At 41.2% G+C, this 19,586-nt stretch overlaps 1 protein-coding gene across 2 annotated transcripts in view; it reads right to left on the minus strand.

Moving 5' to 3' along the window:
* arnt2 (aryl hydrocarbon receptor nuclear translocator 2) overlaps positions 1-18,213 on the minus strand; it is a 76,686-nt gene extending 58,473 nt beyond the window's left edge. The window contains exons 1-4 of one of the 2 annotated variants that reach the window (XM_087842971.1): positions 17,864-18,213; positions 7,818-7,929; positions 3,500-3,547; positions 495-545 (exon numbers count right to left, since the gene is read on the minus strand). In XM_087842971.1, coding sequence (XP_087699097.1) covers positions 495-545; positions 3,500-3,547; positions 7,818-7,929; positions 17,864-17,894 — 242 coding nt within the window. In that variant the 5' untranslated portion in view covers positions 17,895-18,213. The remainder of the gene's footprint in view (positions 1-494; positions 546-3,499; positions 3,548-7,817; positions 7,930-17,863) is intronic. The other variant, XM_087842975.1, reaches the window with a different exon arrangement.
* Positions 18,214-19,586: the final 1,373 nt, after the last annotated feature.

A 19,586-nucleotide genomic window follows, 5' to 3' on the forward strand; every position in this document is an offset into this window, starting at 1 on the left:
GATTTTACTTTTCTTTTTCTCCTAATTCCAGTGTCTAACTTTACCTTTCTGTTTTTAGTTTGTTTGGTTCCCTTTTGTTTGTCTAACAAAGACTTCGTGTTCTACACATCGCTGAGTAAACAATCCTAAATCCCATTATATCCAGGCCACAGGATATAATGCTAAAAGAGAGACTTTGGTGCTGCCATCTTGGATGCGGCGCTCCGATTACCTCGCAGTAAAAGAATGTGTTTATGACCTGATGTTACAAAAACAAAACCTACAAACTGAGTGGGAATTATTAACTCTTATGTCTGTGCTCACCTCTCTCATACTAAAGCACCTCATTGGGTGTGTTTAACAAACTCAAAGCTTCCAATTTTATTTTTAGCCATCTTCTTTTGCTGTGAGCATTTCTAACAACACACAAATGTTTGTGTTGTTGTTCGGATCAAAGTGTCTGTTGATCCCTGCATCAATGGAAATCCTCTTGCTGCCCAGCTGGCTAAGCCTACCTGGCATATCTGTCCTTATCCCCACCAGGATTCTGCTCATCATCATCATACCTGCAGAGAGGAGAGGACACAGCATGTAACACTCTTAACATGTACATACAGGAAAAGTATCAAGAGCAGCTTCACTGTCCATATTTAGCTGCCATGCAACACTTCATTACATGTTCATGATTTAGGATCGACAAAGTCTGACGCACAAAAATGAAAAACAAGATGATTTCTCAGGTCATGTGCGACTCACAAACACTACTACTGCCACGTCAAGGCACCAACGAACTGAGACCAGTTATAATTAAATTAACGATCTTTTTAATTGTTTAATAAATTAAATGAGTTTAACGATCCACTTCATGTTACAGCACGCTAACATACACATACAGTGGGGCAAAAAAGTATTTAGTCAGCCACCGATTGTGCAAGTTCCCCCACTTAAAATGATGACAGAGGTCAGTAATTTGCACCAGAGGTACACTTCAACTGTGAGAGACAGAATGTGAAAAAAAAATCCATGAATTCACATGGTAGGATTTGTAAAGAATTTATTCGTAAATCAGGGTGGAAAATAAGTATTTGGTCAATAACAAAAATACAACTCAATACTTTGTAACATAACCTTTGTTGGCAATAACAGAGGTCAAACGTTTACTATAGGTCTTTACCAGGTTTGCACACACAGTAGCTGGTATTTTGGCCCATTCCTCCATGCAGATCTTCTCAAGAGCAGTGATGTTTTGGGGCTGTCGCCGAGCAACACGGACTTTCAACTCCCGCCACAGATTTTCTATGGGGTTGAGGTCTGGAGACTGGCTAGGCCACTCCAGGACTTTCAAATGCTTCTTACGGAGCCACTCCTTTGTTGCCCGGGCGGTGTGTTTTGGATCATTGTCATGTTGGAAGACCCAGCCTCGTTTCATCTTCAAAGTTCTCACTGATGGAAGGAGGTTTTGGCTCAAAATCTCACGATACTTGGCCCCATTCATTCTGTCCTTAACACGGATCAGTCGTCCTGTCCCCTTGGCAGAAAAACAGCCCCATAGCATGATGTTTCCACCCCCATGCTTCACAGTAGGTATGGTGTTCTTGGGATGCAACTCAGTATTCTTCTTCCTCCAAACACGACGAGTTGAGTTTATACCAAAAAGTTCTACTTTGGTTTCATCTGACCACATGACATTCTCCCAATCCTCTGCTGTATCATCCATGTGCTCTCTGGCAAACTTCAGACGGGCCTGGACATGCACTGGCTTCAGCAGCGGAACACGTCTGGCACTGCGGGATTTGATTCCCTGCCGTTGTAGTGTGTTACTGATGGTGACCTTTGTTACTTTGGTCCCAGCTCTCTGCAGGTCATTCACCAGGTCCCCCCGTGTGGTTCTGGGATCTTTGCTCACCGTTCTCATGATCATTTTGACCCCACGGGATGAGATCTTGCGTGGAGCCCCAGATCGAGGGAGATTATCAGTGGTCTTGTATGTCTTCCATTTTCTGATGATTGCTCCCACAGTTGATTTTTTCACACCAAGCTGCTTGCCTATTGTAGATTCACTCTTCCCAGTCTGGTGCAGGTCTACAATTCTTTTCCTGGTGTCCTTCGAAAGCTCTTTGGTCTTGGCCATGGCGGAGTTTGGAGTCTGACTGGTTGAGGCTGTGGACAGGTGTCTTTTATACAGATGATGAGGTCAAACAGGTGCCATTCATACAGGTAACGAGTGGGGGACAGAAAAGCTTCTTACAGAAGGCGTTACAGGTCTGTGAGAGCCAGGGATTTTCCTTGTTTGAGGTGACCAAATACTTATTTTCCACCCTGATTTACGAATAAATTCTTTACAAATCCTACCATGTGAATTCATGGATTTTTTTTTCACATTCTGTCTCTCACAGTTGAAGTGTACCTCTGGTGCAAATTACTGACCTCTGTCATCATTTTAAGTGGGGGAACTTGCACAATCGGTGGCTGACTAAATACTTTTTTGCCCCACTGTAAACCCAGCATTCAAATGTCATCTAGTGTCAAATTCTACATGAGGCTAGAAAACTGTTCACTAGATTGAGGACATCTTGATTGACCACTCATGCTAAACATTTACTAGAATTTCAGTCAAACAATAGCTCATAAGCAGCTAACAAGCAAGTTGCAAAAAACCCACTAGTGGATATTGTTTCTATGATTAAATTAAGTACACAACATCTGTATAAAAGTCTTTTTAAGTTGTTCAGATTCCAACAAAAACAAAGAAAAGTTAAATAATTAAACTGGTGAATCTGCACCGTCCAACCTCAAGGTGAGTGTGGCAAGAAATGTGACGTATCTGCTTGAGAGCTTGTATTTTGTTTGTCCCCACCCCCCCTCCAAAATAAAAGTGAATTCGTTTTTTCAGCTCGTTTTTTTGTGTCATGAAATAAGATGCAAGGTGAATGAAAGCTGTTGTGTATGGGAGAAAGCAATGATGAATATGCTGGAGTGGAAACAGCAGATGTACGATGTGCAGCGGCACATCCTTTCATGGTATGCCTTTCTCAATCCACATCGATCACACATGAAACGTGTCCATGAAAATGCAGTTCCTCGTGTAGCCAGCAGAGAGCAGCACCTCCTCTCCATCGTCACTGTTCAACTTAACAGATCCTGCCAGCTCTAAACAGCACTGACTATATTTCAGAACTATCCTACACACTCACACATACATTGTATTAGAAGGAACGAATGAAAGACAGGCTGAAATGAAAGGAAATTGTGAGAGGACACTTGAGATGCAGTGAGAGGAAGACTCGATGTGTCCACATCAGCTACAAACAGGGTATCAGGAGGATCCTCAAAACAAAACATGAATTTTTAGAACGATACCTCAAATTAAGCGGCCAATTTAAACCTACTTTGATCCAAGTAAACATTAACAACTCATTGTACCTGCCGATACCCTGAAACAAAAACTGTGTGGTTTTCATGAACTATGTACTAAACACTTTCAGACAGTATGTGCGCCATCTACTGTGAATGTTCTCACCTTGAAAACTTGCTCGGCCCCTCTCCATCTTCATCATCAAAGTCCATTCTGAGAAACAACAACAGGAAACAGAGTTACCACTTCTTAATTCAATTCATATGTTTTTAATAAAAATTTAAAATATTGCATAAACGTATCAGAACAGAGCCACAAACTATGTTTGGAAGACAAATTACAAGCAATTTGTAATTCGCAAGAAGAGGAAAAGCTCCTTAGTCACTGATAGAATTCCTACCAATGGTTGGACAAAGATGGACTCAAAGACAGCGGATGGTAATGAAGAGGAAACGTAGGCAGAAATGAGTGGACTGAAAAGACTTCCACAGCATGTCTTTATCCTGTCTTCCTTCTCTCACCCCAACCAATCACAGCAGATGGCCCCGCCCCTCCCTGAGCCTGGTTCTACTGGAGGTTTCTTCCTGTTAAAAGGGAGTTTTTCCTTCCCACTGTCGCCAAAGTGCTGCTCATAGGGGGTCATATGATTGTTGGGTTTTTCTCTGTATCTATGAAGCGCCTTGAGGCGACATTTGCTGTGATTTGGCGCTATATAAATAAAACTGAATTGAATTGAATTGAACTACCAGAAGGCAACACTGCAGACATTGAGGACAGCTACAAGTACCTGGGAATCCCACAGGCAAATGGGAACCACAAAGAGGCCGCTAAGAAAGCTGCAACCACCAAGTACCAAAGGGTCAGGCAAGTCCTGAGGAGCTGAATGGTAAGAACTGTCAACACCTAGGCCCTGCCTGTGATCAGGTACCCTGCCCCCGCTCCCTTCACTTGTGAACAAGACCCCAAAATACTTGAACTCCTCCACTTGGGGCAAGAATCTGTCCTTGAGACAGAATGGACACTCGACCCTTTCCTGGCTGAGGACCATGGCCTCAGACGTGGAGGTGCCGATTCCCACCGCTTCACACTCGGCTTGAACCGTTCCAGTGTGAGCTGTAGGCCATCACCTGATGAAGCCAACAGAACCACATCATCTGTGAAAAGCAGTGTTGAGATTCTGAGACCACCAAAGTAAAAGCCTTCCACTCGGTGCAGCAGCTTCAGCAATCAGAATCAGAAAGGCTTTATTTATCCCCAGGGGGCAATTAAGATACACCAGAGCAGATGACGCTGAAGGACAGGGCATAAACAGGCAATAAGAGTGAGATAATAAATACACAGAATATACAGTATACACCGTTTTAAAATTAAACTGACTGAATAGGTAAATAAATAACTGTAAGTGAGTAAAGTGTCACTTACAGTTATTTATTCACTTTAATTTGGAGATGCTGAACTCAGGTGCAGACTCAATGTCCACAGTCTCAGATGCTTGTTGAAGCTCTGCCGGGGGTGTGAGTTTAAGATCTAGTGGGCCGGGCCTCTGCTAGGTGCTCCCAGCGCCCTCACTATACGTTTAGCTGCGCCAGGTCTGTCCAGCATCCTTCCCCACCACCTGATTCAACACCCCAGCAGGTGGTGATCAGTTGACAGCTCCTCTCTTCACCTGAGTGTCCAGAACATTAGGCCACAGGTCTGGTGATTGAATTTATAATCATATGACCAGACCTGCGGCTGAGGGTGTCTTGGTGCCACGTGCGCTTCTGTTCAAATACGGTGTTCATTATGGACAAACTGTGGTTTGCAAAAACGTCCAATAACAAAACATTGCTCAGGTTCAGATCCAGGAGGCCACTCCTCCTAATCACGCCCCTCCAGGTCTCACTGTTGTTGCCCACATGAGCGTTGAAGTCTCCCAGAAGGACAACAGAGTCCCCAGGCGAAGTGCCCTCAAGCACCCACCCAGGAACCCCAAGAAAGCTGGGTACAGTGCAGAAGTGCAGGCAACAGTCAGGACCTGTTCCCCAACCAAAGGCGCAGGGAACCAGCCCTCTCATCCACTGGGAGAAACCCCAACATTACAGGCAGCAAGATGAGGGGATGGTACGATACCACCCAGCCCGTACCTTTCACCAAAGTCAACTGCAGACTGAGACAGAGTCCAGCCTCTCTCCAGGAGAGTGGCTCCAGAGCCCAAGCCGTGCACGGAGGTGACAGACTATATCTCGCTGGTAGCTCTGTCAAACTCAGGCACTAACAGGCTCCTTCCCCACCAGAGAGGTGACATGTCTCAGTCACTAGTTTTGGTAGTTGGGGATCGGTCCACCAGGGCCTCCGCTTCTGGCCGCCGCCCAACACACTTTGCTACCAACCCCTACGGCGCCTCCTGTGAGTGGTGGGCCAACAGGAGCATGGGCCCATTTCCCTTTTTCAGGGTTAGGGTTTGCTGTTAAGAATACTTGCTGGAGAATTAAAACTGTTATGCACCCTGCAGGAAACAGAGAAAACTTTAGCTGTTCGTTACCTTGACATCATTTCGAAACCACACAAACACGTTCACATACACTCTGAGCTGAGCACATACAGCAGGAACACCACAGACAGGAGTAAACTGCAACCTTGTGCCATACCTTACTCTCTACGTTGCCTGTGCATGGGTTAAGTGCACTGTTAGTGTAAACTGACCAACTAATGTACAACAAACAGAAATATACAAAGTCTAGAGCGATCGATGTGTATTCCAGATCATTCTTTTAATTCTGTGACGTCCATGCTAATGCAGCCTTCAGTATGAGATCTGGTTCCATCCTAAATCCTTTTTAAAGTTGAAATGACAAATTCAAACAACTTCTTCCATTTTCCATTGGCCACTAGAATATTCTTCATATAAAGAGGTGAGAAAATATCCTCGCACGTTTTATACTCACAGAAACTGTGAATGATAGAACAGTATTAACAGTAGGGCTAGTAGTAGTAGGGCTGCACGATTTTGCATAAAATGAGAATCACGATTTTTTACTTAGAATTGAGATCACGATTCTCTCACGATTTTCTTTCCCAGTATAAATATTTATTGCACTTATTAACTGCACATCAACTTCGTAACAGTTGAGACTGAACATAAAAACAATAAATAAACATAAAAACAACAAATGTCTCACGTTTTGTCGTTGCTGCAAAATGTTGTACTGCTTGAAATTGCGTCTCCACCGTTGCTCGACACTGCGTGTATAGAGCAGGAAGTGCAACAATAGAAAAATAGTTGCGGGACGGCACTGTGTAGCGTTTGTCTAGGGTGTTGATCGTTCTCCTAAATCCCTCGTTTTGCACAGTGTTGATGGAGCCATATCTTTGGTCAGCTGATAAGTGATAGCCTCCGTAATTTCTTTGTGCCTGCGGGAGTTCGACGGGTATAGGGAAGCGCTGTATAAGGTTCCCGTTATTGATGTTTGGGTGGTTGACCGGGACGGATTTCCTCCTGTCACTTTCTCCGTTGTTTTTTCCTGCTAATTTTAGCAGCCAGCTTCTGTATCACGTGGTATAAGGCTCCGCCCATTTGTTGAGCAGGAAGAGTGAGCGCTTGTTTTCATGCAGATTACGTCCCGGATCAAAATGCAGTACAATCGTCGTCTTTTTTTTTTTTTTTTAAATCGTCATTTGGAAATGAGATCGCACATAAGTATGAATCGAGATCGCGATTTTCTAACGATTAATCATGCAGCCCTAATATACTGTTACTTTTTCAGTTAATACAGCTGGACCTCACCAATAGTATCTTGTGTGGAGAAACTATTCTCATAAACAATAAGCTTTCAAAGTTTGAGACGCCCACAATAACTTCTAGGTTTTCATTTAAACCTTGATTGTCTTTCTGGTATTGAGATTGTGGGATGCAACTACGTGAGCACCCATGCTTCTTAGAGAAATCAATAATTATTATCAATAGACACAATGTGTTGATAATTACTATTGATAATGGGAAAATGCTGAACTACTGCATTTTTCCATTATCAATAGCAATGAATCAAGTTCATGTCCCACAGTGGGACCAACTCCACTGAGCAGTTTGCAATTAGCAAGTTTACTGCAGCGAGTTGTCCAGTGAACTGTGTAATCATACCGCTGTGAATTAGAAATACCAACGAGTTAAATCTTGCATGGTTTCAACGAGGATGAGAGGCTTAGCATTGTTCCCAGAAGTGATAGAAATCGCTCTTTGATGGTGTACTCACTGCCCAAATACAGACAAATTTAAAAGCAGAAGACAATAAGAACATTTGTCTTGTCAATAGTTATGCTGCAGTATTGAGGACACTGCGAGAGTCCTAAACCTCAATACAATTACACTGATTGCATTTACTCCTTCAGAATACAGTAAATTTAACACTAATAGAATTTAAAGGACTGATGACCCAACACAGCGTTTTTGATCCTTTAATTTTAAAGCTAATTTCCACAGCATATCAGCAGTAAAGACACTCACCCTCCTGATCTCCTCTTGCCCCCACGACCTGGGACGGCTCCACCCATCCTCACCGGTCCAGATCCAACAGCTCCTGGCATTGAAACTGTCCCTGGCAACTCACTGCCCATTTCTGGAAGATATAACAGAGGGAGGACTAACTATGGTTCTAATCTTAAAGCAATATAATTTGCAGATGTGTGGTGAGCTATAACACTGTTTAGAATAGTATTAGAATAGAATTCAACTTTATTGTCATTGCACATGCACAGGTACAGGGCAACGAAATGCAGTTTGCATCCATCCAGAAGTGCTTTAGTGATATAGATATATTACAATATATATTAGCAATAATATAGATATGTAAGTATATTACAGAAATGGGTCTATTATGGTATGTTATAATGTACACGGTATGAAGTATGTTATGAATATTCTATAACTATAAGTATGTACAGGCTGTAGTGAGTACAAGCTATGTTTCTATGCTTGTGTGTCCTCTGTGAGTGTCACCAGGGTCTCTATGTGTCTTCTCCATTGCTTAATATAAACTGTAATTTGCAAATGTGCATTTAAAGTACTGTAAGATGTGTCAAATGTTCTAAACTACTCACATGTATGTTTACATTGCTTTTATGTTGCAGTGCTGTTAAAAATATTTGTCACACTTTCAGATTATCAAGCACGTTTTTAGACAAAGATAACTTATTTAAATACAAAATATGGTTTTTAAATGATGATTTAATTTATTAAATTACTGCCAAGGGTGGCAGCAAATACTGTAGCTATTTAAATACAACCATAACAGCCACGACAGCAGAGCTGATGAACAGCAGCCCAATTAAAGTTCCTGACATTCACACAAACATGACACAGAGGCTTTTTACCTACTATCATCAAAACATGACACGATGGAAAGACCTCAGCATGAATGTTAGTCTATCCCTCAGAGCTCAGCAGCCTTGGAGAGTCAATATCAGTGCAGTATGATGACTTGTGCACATGGGAGTACATCACCTTATCAAGAAACTGTTGATTTTCCTTGTAAAAAGACTTTTATCATTAGAAAAACCTGTTGTCTTTTTGTATGCTGCAATAGTGGTGCTCTGCCTGAGATGTGCAGATGAAAAAGTAGTTTTCCTTGACCTAACCTAGTTTTTAGTTTTAATGCGCCAAGCTGGCTCAATAGCTGTGCAGCTTTCATGCTACCAGCAGCATGTCGTGATTTTAATCATAGTATTGGTGGCCTACACACACACACACACACACACACACACACTTTATATATATATATATACACATATTAGGGCTGCTCAATTAATTAAATTTTAATCTCGATTACGATCTTTCAACGATCATTAAAAATGACGCAGCCGATTATTAGCCCCTCCCTCGTGCTTTACTCTCGCGCTGCTCCGTGTGGCAAATCGAGCGCACCTCTCTGCATTTCGAACACGTGTCACAACAATTAAGAGCAGCGGTCTCCAACCTTTTTTGCGCCACGGACCGGTTTATGCCCGACAATATTTTCACGGACCGGCCTTTAAGGTGTCGCGGATAAATACAACAAAATAAAACTAGTACCGGTACCGAAAAAAAGAAGATTTATTCATAACACACGTGAAAAGACCCAGGAAAACCGAGTAAACGATAAAAACGATAACAAAATAACGCTGAAAACTGATAAAAACCCTGAAAACTATACATTTCACACCTGAGCCTCAACTCTCGCGGCCCGGTACCAAACGACTCACGGACCGGTACCGGTCCGAGGCCCGGGGGTTGGGGACCGCTGATTAAGAGGACCGAGGGAAGCTCGGAAAGCTAAGCAGAAGTTATTTGGAGAGGAGAGTGACTGCTGTTGGTTGAACAGAGGTAAAAAAACTTGAGTGGTGTGGAAACATTATGGGTTCATGAGTCAGACGTGGATCAAGTAGACACAGTGTGTAAACTTTGCTACAGTGTCGTAGCTGCACCACAGAGCAACACTGCAAAGTTCACTAAACATAGATGTTTACATTTTTCATTTGTTTCTTATATTGCAAACATTTGCACTGTTATCAGTATTTGCACTATTTTATATTATTTTTGACAATCTTTAAAGTCATTATTCAACACATTGTTATTGTTAAATAAATATCGTCAAATAATCGAGATCTCAGTGAAAATAATCGTGATTATCATTTTTGCCATAATCGAGCAGCCCTAATATGTATATATACACACCAGTAAAAATACAGGCTTCCTCTTTTACTCAACATTAAGCTGGTACAGTGTGAGGACCATCTATCGTCACTCTGTGCCTCCACATCTTTCTGCTGCACTCACATTAAGCCAGGTGAAATGGATAAGTGAAGCAAACCTGCCAGTACGGCCCAGTGCACAAAGTAAATGAATTAAAATTTAATACAGTATGTGTTACTGCACCCAGAGATATATACATACACAATCTCACATGCACACAGACACAAACACTGCACTAAATAAAGCAGGCTAAATGTCTCCTCATTGTTGAGTGCCATAACAAAATGATAGAAACCTGATCTATACAACAAAAAGGAACCTAGGAAATTAAAAGCCACTAGTAACACCAGTACAAACATCCCTCATATCAAATAGGTGTCTGTTCTCTGTTTTTAGCCTCCGCCATCTTCTAATCTACTCTTTTCACTATGTTGATGAGACGGTCTTACAGAGAGTCAGTGAGAAGTCTGCAGCTCGACCAGCAGCTTCAGAAAGCCAGAAGTAAAAAAGCCCTGGGGTTAAATCCAGTAATGAGCCTTTGGGGAGACTGAAGGAAATGCTGCCTACTTTCTCCTTTTCAATCACTGCACACCCTTAACCAAGGTTGTTTCTATTCCCGCTCTTCAGTCACGCTTTATTTCTGACCTCCATAGTTTTTCCCTAGCCACAAAGTTTAACAAACAGCCCTGAAAAAGGAGGATTATTACACACTAAAATACCACGATACACGTCTTTCAAGTTTAGAGAGAAGCTAGCTAAATAACAAAAAAACAAATGCTGCTAAAGACACATACAGTGGGAGTGGAAATGATATCCTTAGTTTTAACTAGAGATGGACGATCCGATATTACGTATCGGTATCGGTCCGATACTGACCTAAATTACTGGATCGGATATCAGAGAGAAATAAAAAATGTAATCGATCCATTAAATATCAAAAAAGCACCTCACAAAACTTGCTACACGGCGTAACTCGCCTCATAACCGTAGCTCATAACCTCATAACTCTCCCTCTCCTGCTGCTACTTCAATCATAAACTGATCAATGATCAGCTGATCGTCTCTCTTCTTTGTTTTTGTCCCACTTCTCACCAGAAAGAGGAAACCAGCGGCTGAACAACAGCAGCACGTTTAAGCTTGATCAGCTGTTGTTAGAATTTATTTAATATTATTTCTACACCAGGATCTTTTTCTACAGCTGACGTAACTGTGCAGGGGCGGATCTAGCAAAGTTTAGCCAGGGGGGCCGATAGGGCATGAACAGGGAAAAGGGGGCACAAAGACATACTTTTCTTTCTTATTCTCATTTAAAATGTCGAGCTTTTAATAAATAATTATCTGAATCTTACACCCAAAGTTTTAATCTGATGTAAAATGTATAGAAGTCCATTACTGTATATAGTAACTGTTAAGTCTAATATACCCTAGTAAGCTGTAGTACTTTTTCCTTTGGGAACCATCTGTGCAGTCTGCAGTTCTGTTGAAGAAAGATGTTGAATCTGTTTAATTATTCTTGAAAAATAATTTATTTCTGTGCATTTTTTTTTCACACTGCATCAAATTAAATTTGATTACATAAATTAATCATCATGAGGTGGAGGGTGGTTCCCTATTTATTTTTTTTTGCTGGAGTTTGCAACCCTATTAGTTAGGTTGCTTAATATTTCTGCTAAGTCCTCTTTAAAATAGCAGAATAGGGAGGATGGAGCAGGTTTAAGTTTGATCAGTTTTGCTGAACTATGAAATATTTTGGGTGCAGTGTATTTTTTACATACAGGTATAACAGAATAGCTTTAGTGTTGTTGCTTATTTAAATTTGAGTATAAACTTATACAAAGTGCAGCAAGATATTTAAAAAAAAAACAGTTTTATTGATTAAAAAACAGTTTTATTGATTAAAAAACACTATATCAGATTCATATCGGTATCGGCAGATATCCAAAGTTATGATATCGGTATCGGACATAAAAAAGTGGTATCGTGCCATCTCTAGTATCTACTGCTCAATATGTAACAATATGATCTTGATGATTCCACTCAGCCGCTTACATACTCTCAGCACTACCAGCAGCACATGGGGATGGAAGGTACATAAATAAAAACTCCATTATTTTTCCGTTTCAAAATAAAAATCCCTTAAAAATGACATTCTCTGCACAGGGCTGAGTCACAACTGTTATGATTTAAATAAAATATCCGGCTCATGAACTTTCACATGTCAGAACTCGTGTGGCTATGAAACAAACTTTACTTGGAAGGTTTATGAATTGAATAAATCAAAATCAACTGACCTTAGTACAGGTGTATAACAACTTCCTGTTTTCTGATCACTTAGTTAATGGAAAATGATTTCAGCAATAAATAAGACTAGTTTAACTGATAAATGAACAAGTCAACAAGGTTAAAGATCTGACCAAGGATGGTCTGCTACATTCTAGCAATTACTCTTCTGTGAGCTGCAGTTTCATTTATGGCCTGATTTTTTGTGTCCTCTCAAAGCACACAGACCTCATCAGATCATTTCACTTCTCGTGTTTCTCACCCTCTTACACCAAATGGGTCTGAGCCACAGAGTTATGGAATAACCCTGCAGTGACCAGCCCGTCATTACAGCACATAGCATAACATGAAGAGAGAACAGTCAAAGTCATAAGTTTGCTGGCCTGGACAGTTGGATGCAGCCTCCATACAAGACATCTGCACTGACTGAGATCTTCTTTGACTAAGAATAAGAAGAGTTTTGTTTTGTCTGCTCCCGTCATCTTCTTTTCTTTCGGCTGCTCGATTGACCACATGCCTAGAAGGCACCTCTGTCACACCAGCCCTCTGCATGTAGTCTTCTCTGAGATCTCTTTTCCTTCTGCCTGGTAGCTTCATATTTAAAAGCTTTGGTCCAGTATATCCACTCTCCTCATCTGCATGTCCCTCTGATTTACTCAATTCTAATCTTGTCCATCCTGCTCACTCCCAATGAAAACTTTAACATCTTCAGCTCTGCCTCCTGTCATTTTCTCAGTTCCCCCCTCTTCATCACTCTTGCTTCATCCTTCTGTCAGAAATGACTCCTGAAATCCCTCCACCGTGCCCGTTCACGCTCCTTCACCTTTTTTCTGCAGTTTGTCTGCTGACAGTGCCCTTTCATTGTCTGACAGGACTGTTCATTTTTCATTCTGATTGCACCTCACTTCAACACTCTGTATGCAGCAAAGGTACTAATAACCAGGCAGTTCTTTATTTATATTCCCTTTTCATTTACACTGTCAATGAAGTGACGCGAAGCATTAAGGCCGACTCGTTTCTTCAAGAGTCTCTGTCATCCGCACAGGAATAATGACTTTGCCGCAGTACTTTTTCAGATTACGTCAACTTGAATTCATTTATGCTACAGTGACATATTATGTGTGACAAGAAAAAATTCTTAAGGGTGCTCCACACTCACAACTAGGGCTGGGCCATATCATACCGTTCACGGTGATACCGGTGTAATTTTGGGCAACGATAGGAAAATGAAATATGGCGATAGAATGTGGGTAAACCGCGCATGCGCAGTGCCTATGTTTACATACACACAAGGCGGCGACGCAGAATAAGAAGAGCGAAAGCTGATTGTTAAATGAAACGATGAACCTGAACTGGTTTGTAAAAATGCTGCAGCTTCAGTGGTGGAACTGGTTTAGCTTTCGTCAGATACACAACAAAGCACTATTTTTGGTAGCGCATGCTAGCGGGCCGTCGTTATTACCGTGTTGTTTGGAAAATACGGCGAACTTAAAATCAATCCTTTGATTTTTCTGAAAGTCGACAGAGCCCCTTATAATCCCGTGTGCCTTATGTATGAACTCTGGTTGTGTTTACTGACCTCGAGACGATTTTATGTGCACGGCGCTCGAACATCTGTCAGATGTTTCAGTACGACTTTGCTAAGCTACAAAGCCGCACTGCTTGATGGATTGTTGGAGTATTACGGCATCGTAGGCGGAGCCTCGCGGAGTGATACGTACTGTGCTTCAACATAATATTACCGTATTGTGTGTGTATAACCTCTTTTTAAGTTTTGTGGATATTCTACATGGTTATGCTGAGGATATGTCGGCCAGTTTCCACTGGAAATGCCTTTTGGTTAAACTGTCAGCGAGGAATTTGCATTTGCACTGTTACATTTTTATATAATTTTAATGCACATAAAAACAGCTGCTTGTTTAAGTGAAAATACATTGATGGGTTTTTTGCACTAAAGTTGTGGAGTTGTAAAGTATTTTGTCTAGTGTCAATTATATCGTCAGTTATGTCGTTATCACAAATTTTCAAATGTACAGTGGGGCAAAAAAGTATTTAGTCAGCCACCGATTGTGCAAGTTCCCCCACTTAAAATGATGACAGAGGTCAGTAATTTGCACCAGAGGTACACTTCAACTGTGAGAGACAGAATGTGAAAAAAAAATCCATGAATTCACATGGTAGGATTTGTAAAGAATTTATTCGTAAATCAGGGTAGAAAATAAGTATTTGGTCACCTCAAACAAGGAAAATCCCTGGCTCTCACAGACCTGTAACGTCTTCTGTAAGAAGCTTTTCTGTCTCCCACTCGTTACCTGTATGAATGGCACCTGTTTGACCTCATCATCTGTATAAAAGACACCTGTCCACAGCCTCAACCAGTCAGACTCCAAACTCCGCCATGGCCAAGACCAAAGAGCTTTCGAAGGACACCAGGAAAAGAATTGTAGACCTGCACCAGACTGGGAAGAGTGAATCTACAATAGGCAAGCAGCTTGGTGTGAAAAAATCAACTGTGGGAGCAATCATCAGAAAATGGAAGACATACAAGACCACTGATAATCTCCCTCGATCTGGGGCTCCACGCAAGATCTCATCCCGTGGGGTCAAAATGATCATGAGAACGGTGAGCAAAGATCCCAGAACCACACGGGGGGACCTGGTGAATGACCTGCAGAGAGCTGGGACCAAAGTAACAAAGGTCACCATCAGTAACACACTACAACGGCAGGGAATCAAATCCCGCAGTGCCAGACGTGTTCCGCTGCTGAAGCCAGTGCATGTCCAGGCCCGTCTGAAGTTTGCCAGAGAGCACATGGATGATACAGCAGAGGATTGGGAGAATGTCATGTGGTCAGATGAAACCAAAGTAGAACTTTTTGGTATAAACTCAACTCGTCGTGTTTGGAGGAAGAAGAATACTGAGTTGCATCTCAAGAACACCATACCTACTGTGAAGCATGGGGGTGGAAACATCATGCTATGGGGCTGTTTTTCTGCCAAGGGGACAGGACGACTGATCCGTGTTAAGGACAGAATGAATGGGGCCAAGTATCGTGAGATTTTGAGCCAAAACCTCCTTCCATCAGTGAGAACTTTGAAGATGAAACGAGGCTGGGTCTTCCAACATGACAATGATCCAAAACACACCGCCCGGGCAACAAAGGAGTGGCTCCGTAAGAAGCATTTGAAAGTCCTGGAGTGGCCTAGCCAGTCTCCAGACCTCAACCCCATAGAAAATCTGTGGCGGGAGTTGAAAGTCCGTGTTGCTCGGCGACAGCCCCAAAACATCACTGCTCTTGAGAAGATCTGCATGGAGGAATGGGCCAAAATACCAGCTACTGTGTGTGCAAACCTGGTAAAGACCTATAGTAAATGTTTGACCTCTGTTATTGCCAACAAAGGTTATGTTACAAAGTATTGAGTTGTATTTTTGTTATTGACCAAATACTTATTTTCCACCCTGATTTACAAATAAATTCTTTACAAATCCTACCATGTGAATTCATGGATTTTTTTTTCACATTCTGTCTCTCACAGTTGAAGTGTACCTCTGGTGCAAATTACTGACCTCTGTCATCATTTTAAGTGGGGGAACTTGCACAATCGGTGGCTGACTAAATACTTTTTTGCCCCACTGTATATGGTGATAAATATTTTTGGTCATGTCGCCCTGCTCTACTAACAACCACCTTTGATCATGGGACGAGTGCACAGATCGCCTGAGAAGACGCAACGTTTCCACAGACAGTCGCTGTCTCACTTGGACTGTTGGAAGGTTTGCAAATGATTTGTGTCCAACGAATAAATGTAAACAGATTGCAGAGTCTGTGTCCGTGAGAGAACTCAACTCTAGTTGTGCCAGCTGAGTCGAGTCCAGGCTATTTCCTTGTACAACAGGAAAACTTGCTGAGGACAAATGGACTTTTTAAATGGGAATTCCTACCTGTGTAGACGGCAAAAAACATGTGACTTTCAATGATTTACCACAGTTAATTACTGTATTATCAAAAACAGATTGCTTGTAATTGACTGCTTGGCCCCATTTAATCTCAGACTGTGGAGGGCTCTCGTCTAGGATGACAGTCAGAGCTTGAAATCTGGTTTGTTGCTGATGAAAATGGTTCAGCAGCATCCTGAAAATTGCTGAATGAATCCCAGTGAGTCCTGAAGCTGCTGTGTAACTTTATCATCATTTTGTGGTTGTTTTCCCTTTGAATTGCCATCAAAATTAAAAAAAATTCAACCTATTTAGTAGTATAGACTTTCTTTCTTTACCAAGTATTAATGTAGCAAACAGGTAGAACTTCACATACAACTTATTTAATAAACTGGCAAAATGAGGACAATGTATCAGAATTGCAGTGAAATTTTTAGGACTGATTTGAGCAGCTAACGTCTATTAATGCTGATGCTTAACATTTGGTGCTGCAGTTGTGTCCGTCTGCATATCTGCAAGTATTTGGCAACAACAAGCATGTTGAGAGGGCTTTTTAACCAACTTCCATGCATGCTGCAACTGCCAGAAGCTGACTGGTGAACGGTGGAGTTCACCAGGAATGGGAGAAAATAATACCAAAGATCAGGACAGCATGATGAAAGTGAGACACTGGCTACAGTGGGCACTTTTTATTGTTTTTAGCATTTTGTTTCAGTTCTTTGTATCTTATAACTTCTCCGTGCCTGGCTAAGGACCGACAACAGCACAGGCACCAGTAGCCCACAAAAGGTTGTGCATCATATTTCTGACACCTGATGTTTTCTGCATCAGTTGTCAGATGGACACTCGTGTCCACGCACCGCCAACGCGCCACCGCCGCTGACCCGTAATTTCCCCTCGACTCTGCAGCATGTTTGTGGTCTCTAAAAGTTTAGATATATGGATTCAGCTCACTTGTTTTCACCGTGGCTTGCAGTTACCTTTCAGTTACTTGTTTATTTACCCCAAACCAAAAGGGAATCCCAAAGTGCAGGGGCAGACTTTTGAACAGCATTCCGCTTTGTCCAAGCGGAACATATTTATCGGCTTTCTGTGCGATAAAGAATCAACAGGCTCGGAACAGAGATACACGAATAAGGCGAATGCCGATGTGAGACTGCTCTTCTTTGATAAAAACAAGCATTTAAATATCTTAGAGGCAACACGGAGCATAAAAAGGGCAATGGGGCACGGCAACAATATGCAAAATAACCTTTTGTATCACTGAGAGAGGAAAGCAACGGGCTGGACAGGCAAAGCCACACAGCTAGTAGCTCTACGGGACACGAATCGGAGCAAAAGTATGACAACAAATGGGCATAAACCCGTAAAATCACACAGCAACCACGTCATTTCGACAGAAGTTGGCTGCAAACCTGGGAAGAAAAGCCTGAATGTCGGCTTGGTGGGGGAAGGGATATGGATGCTGGAGCCAGGCTACGGCGGCCTGTCGGAGCTTCGACCTTCTTCAGCAACAGTCGAAACAAAACCCGGCTGCTTTTTCTCCTTTACTGTCGTGAACATATCCCGTTTTATCTCCACCAGCACACTATAGCTGCTCACTTACCGGACGGGTTGACCGCAGCCGGGGTTGCCATGTTTCCTCGGCGGAGAAAAATAACAAAACGGCGGCGATGCAGATGACGCACAATACGGCTCGAAAGCCCCCGTGAGAGACTGTCTCTTCTCCGCGGGATTAGCACGCGAGACTCGGTCTAGCCACCAACTACACATCCGCTAAAGCAGCGGGAAATAATGTGGACTCAAGCAGCTAACAAAGCCCGTCTATATAAATATATAAAGAGAGAGAGACAGATGGGTAGATTTAAAAATATATATGTGACGTATCTTTAATGAAAAAGAGTGGTTTTAATAAAATTCAAGATGTCTGAATGGTAACACCGCGAGACTTTCGACTTGCTTGAATAAATTAATGTTCTACAGTGTGGATAGTGTACGTAATGCACGGTGAAAGCAGGCATCAGTGGTTTCAGTGGGCTTGTTGGGACGCTTGGAAGAATACATTTCCGCCTACGGTTGTTCGCTGCTCTGCCTCTCGGCACCGAGACGTGCAGTCGTGGACTTATCACAAGATCGTCAGTTGTTAAGCTTTGCATTTGTTCTGCCTTAAATATTATCTCCCATTAAGTATTATTGCAGTATCCGTATCACTGCAGGGTCCTGACTGATGTTCGCGCTATATAATACAACTGAACTGAGTTTAACTCCTCATTGGCCTTTTTATATTAAATCAATCAATTTTGGCAAAACCTGAAACAGTTAAGACACAAGTACAGGTCTTATTTTCCCTCTACGCACGGGATAATGCAATCTTCGACAACTGAAAAGATTTCACACTTATTACTGATAATAATTAAGAAAAATAATTAAGAAAAAGACCACCAACACACACACACGGATATATATATATATATATGTATATATATATATATATACATATATATATATATATATATGTATATATATATATATATACATATATATATATATATATATATATATGTATGTGTATATATATATATATATATATATATACATATACACATATATATACATATAGCATATATATGCTGTGTATATATGTATATATATATATATGTATATATATATATGTGTGTATATATATACATATATATATACTTGTAACGGATTTTGTCAACATTCACATTATTTTCATCTACTAAATTACATTAGATGAAAATGATTTCATCAGTAAATAATTAAGTTGAGACGATGTTTTATTGTGTGAATGAGAGAAGTTGGACAAAGTAAACACCTCAGTCTCAGCAGATCCTCTGATACTATTATGATCTTCAGTCCTTACTTATTTCACTGCTTCTTATCTTAAATGTAAAATATGTAGGGACGGAGTGGTAACATTTCTGTTTTTAAGAAAGTTGATTTAACAGTTATATAACAGTTATATACACTTAATGACAACTTCTTTTCTGTAATACTAACACAGCAAAAGAAATTACTACAGTGAGCTTTTAGATGAAAATAAAAATAATATGAAAAGCATATGGATCGTAATCAATAATATTGTAAATAAAGGAACTAAAGGATTGGACTATTCAAATAACTTCCAAATGCAAAATACAATAATCAGTGACGTAAAAAAATTGCAAATGATTTGAATGATTTTTACTCGCTTGGCTAAAGTTCATAACATTTGGGAATCACATATATTCTACCACACTGACAATAAATAACATATTCAATGTTATTGAATGTTATTGTGTAGCTATAGAGACATTCATGAAAAATTA

Source organism: Neolamprologus brichardi, chromosome 1 (genome assembly GCF_056152115.1).
Source record: "Neolamprologus brichardi isolate AB-2024 chromosome 1, ASM5615211v1, whole genome shotgun sequence".
Taxonomy (NCBI): Eukaryota; Metazoa; Chordata; class Actinopteri; order Cichliformes; family Cichlidae; genus Neolamprologus; species Neolamprologus brichardi.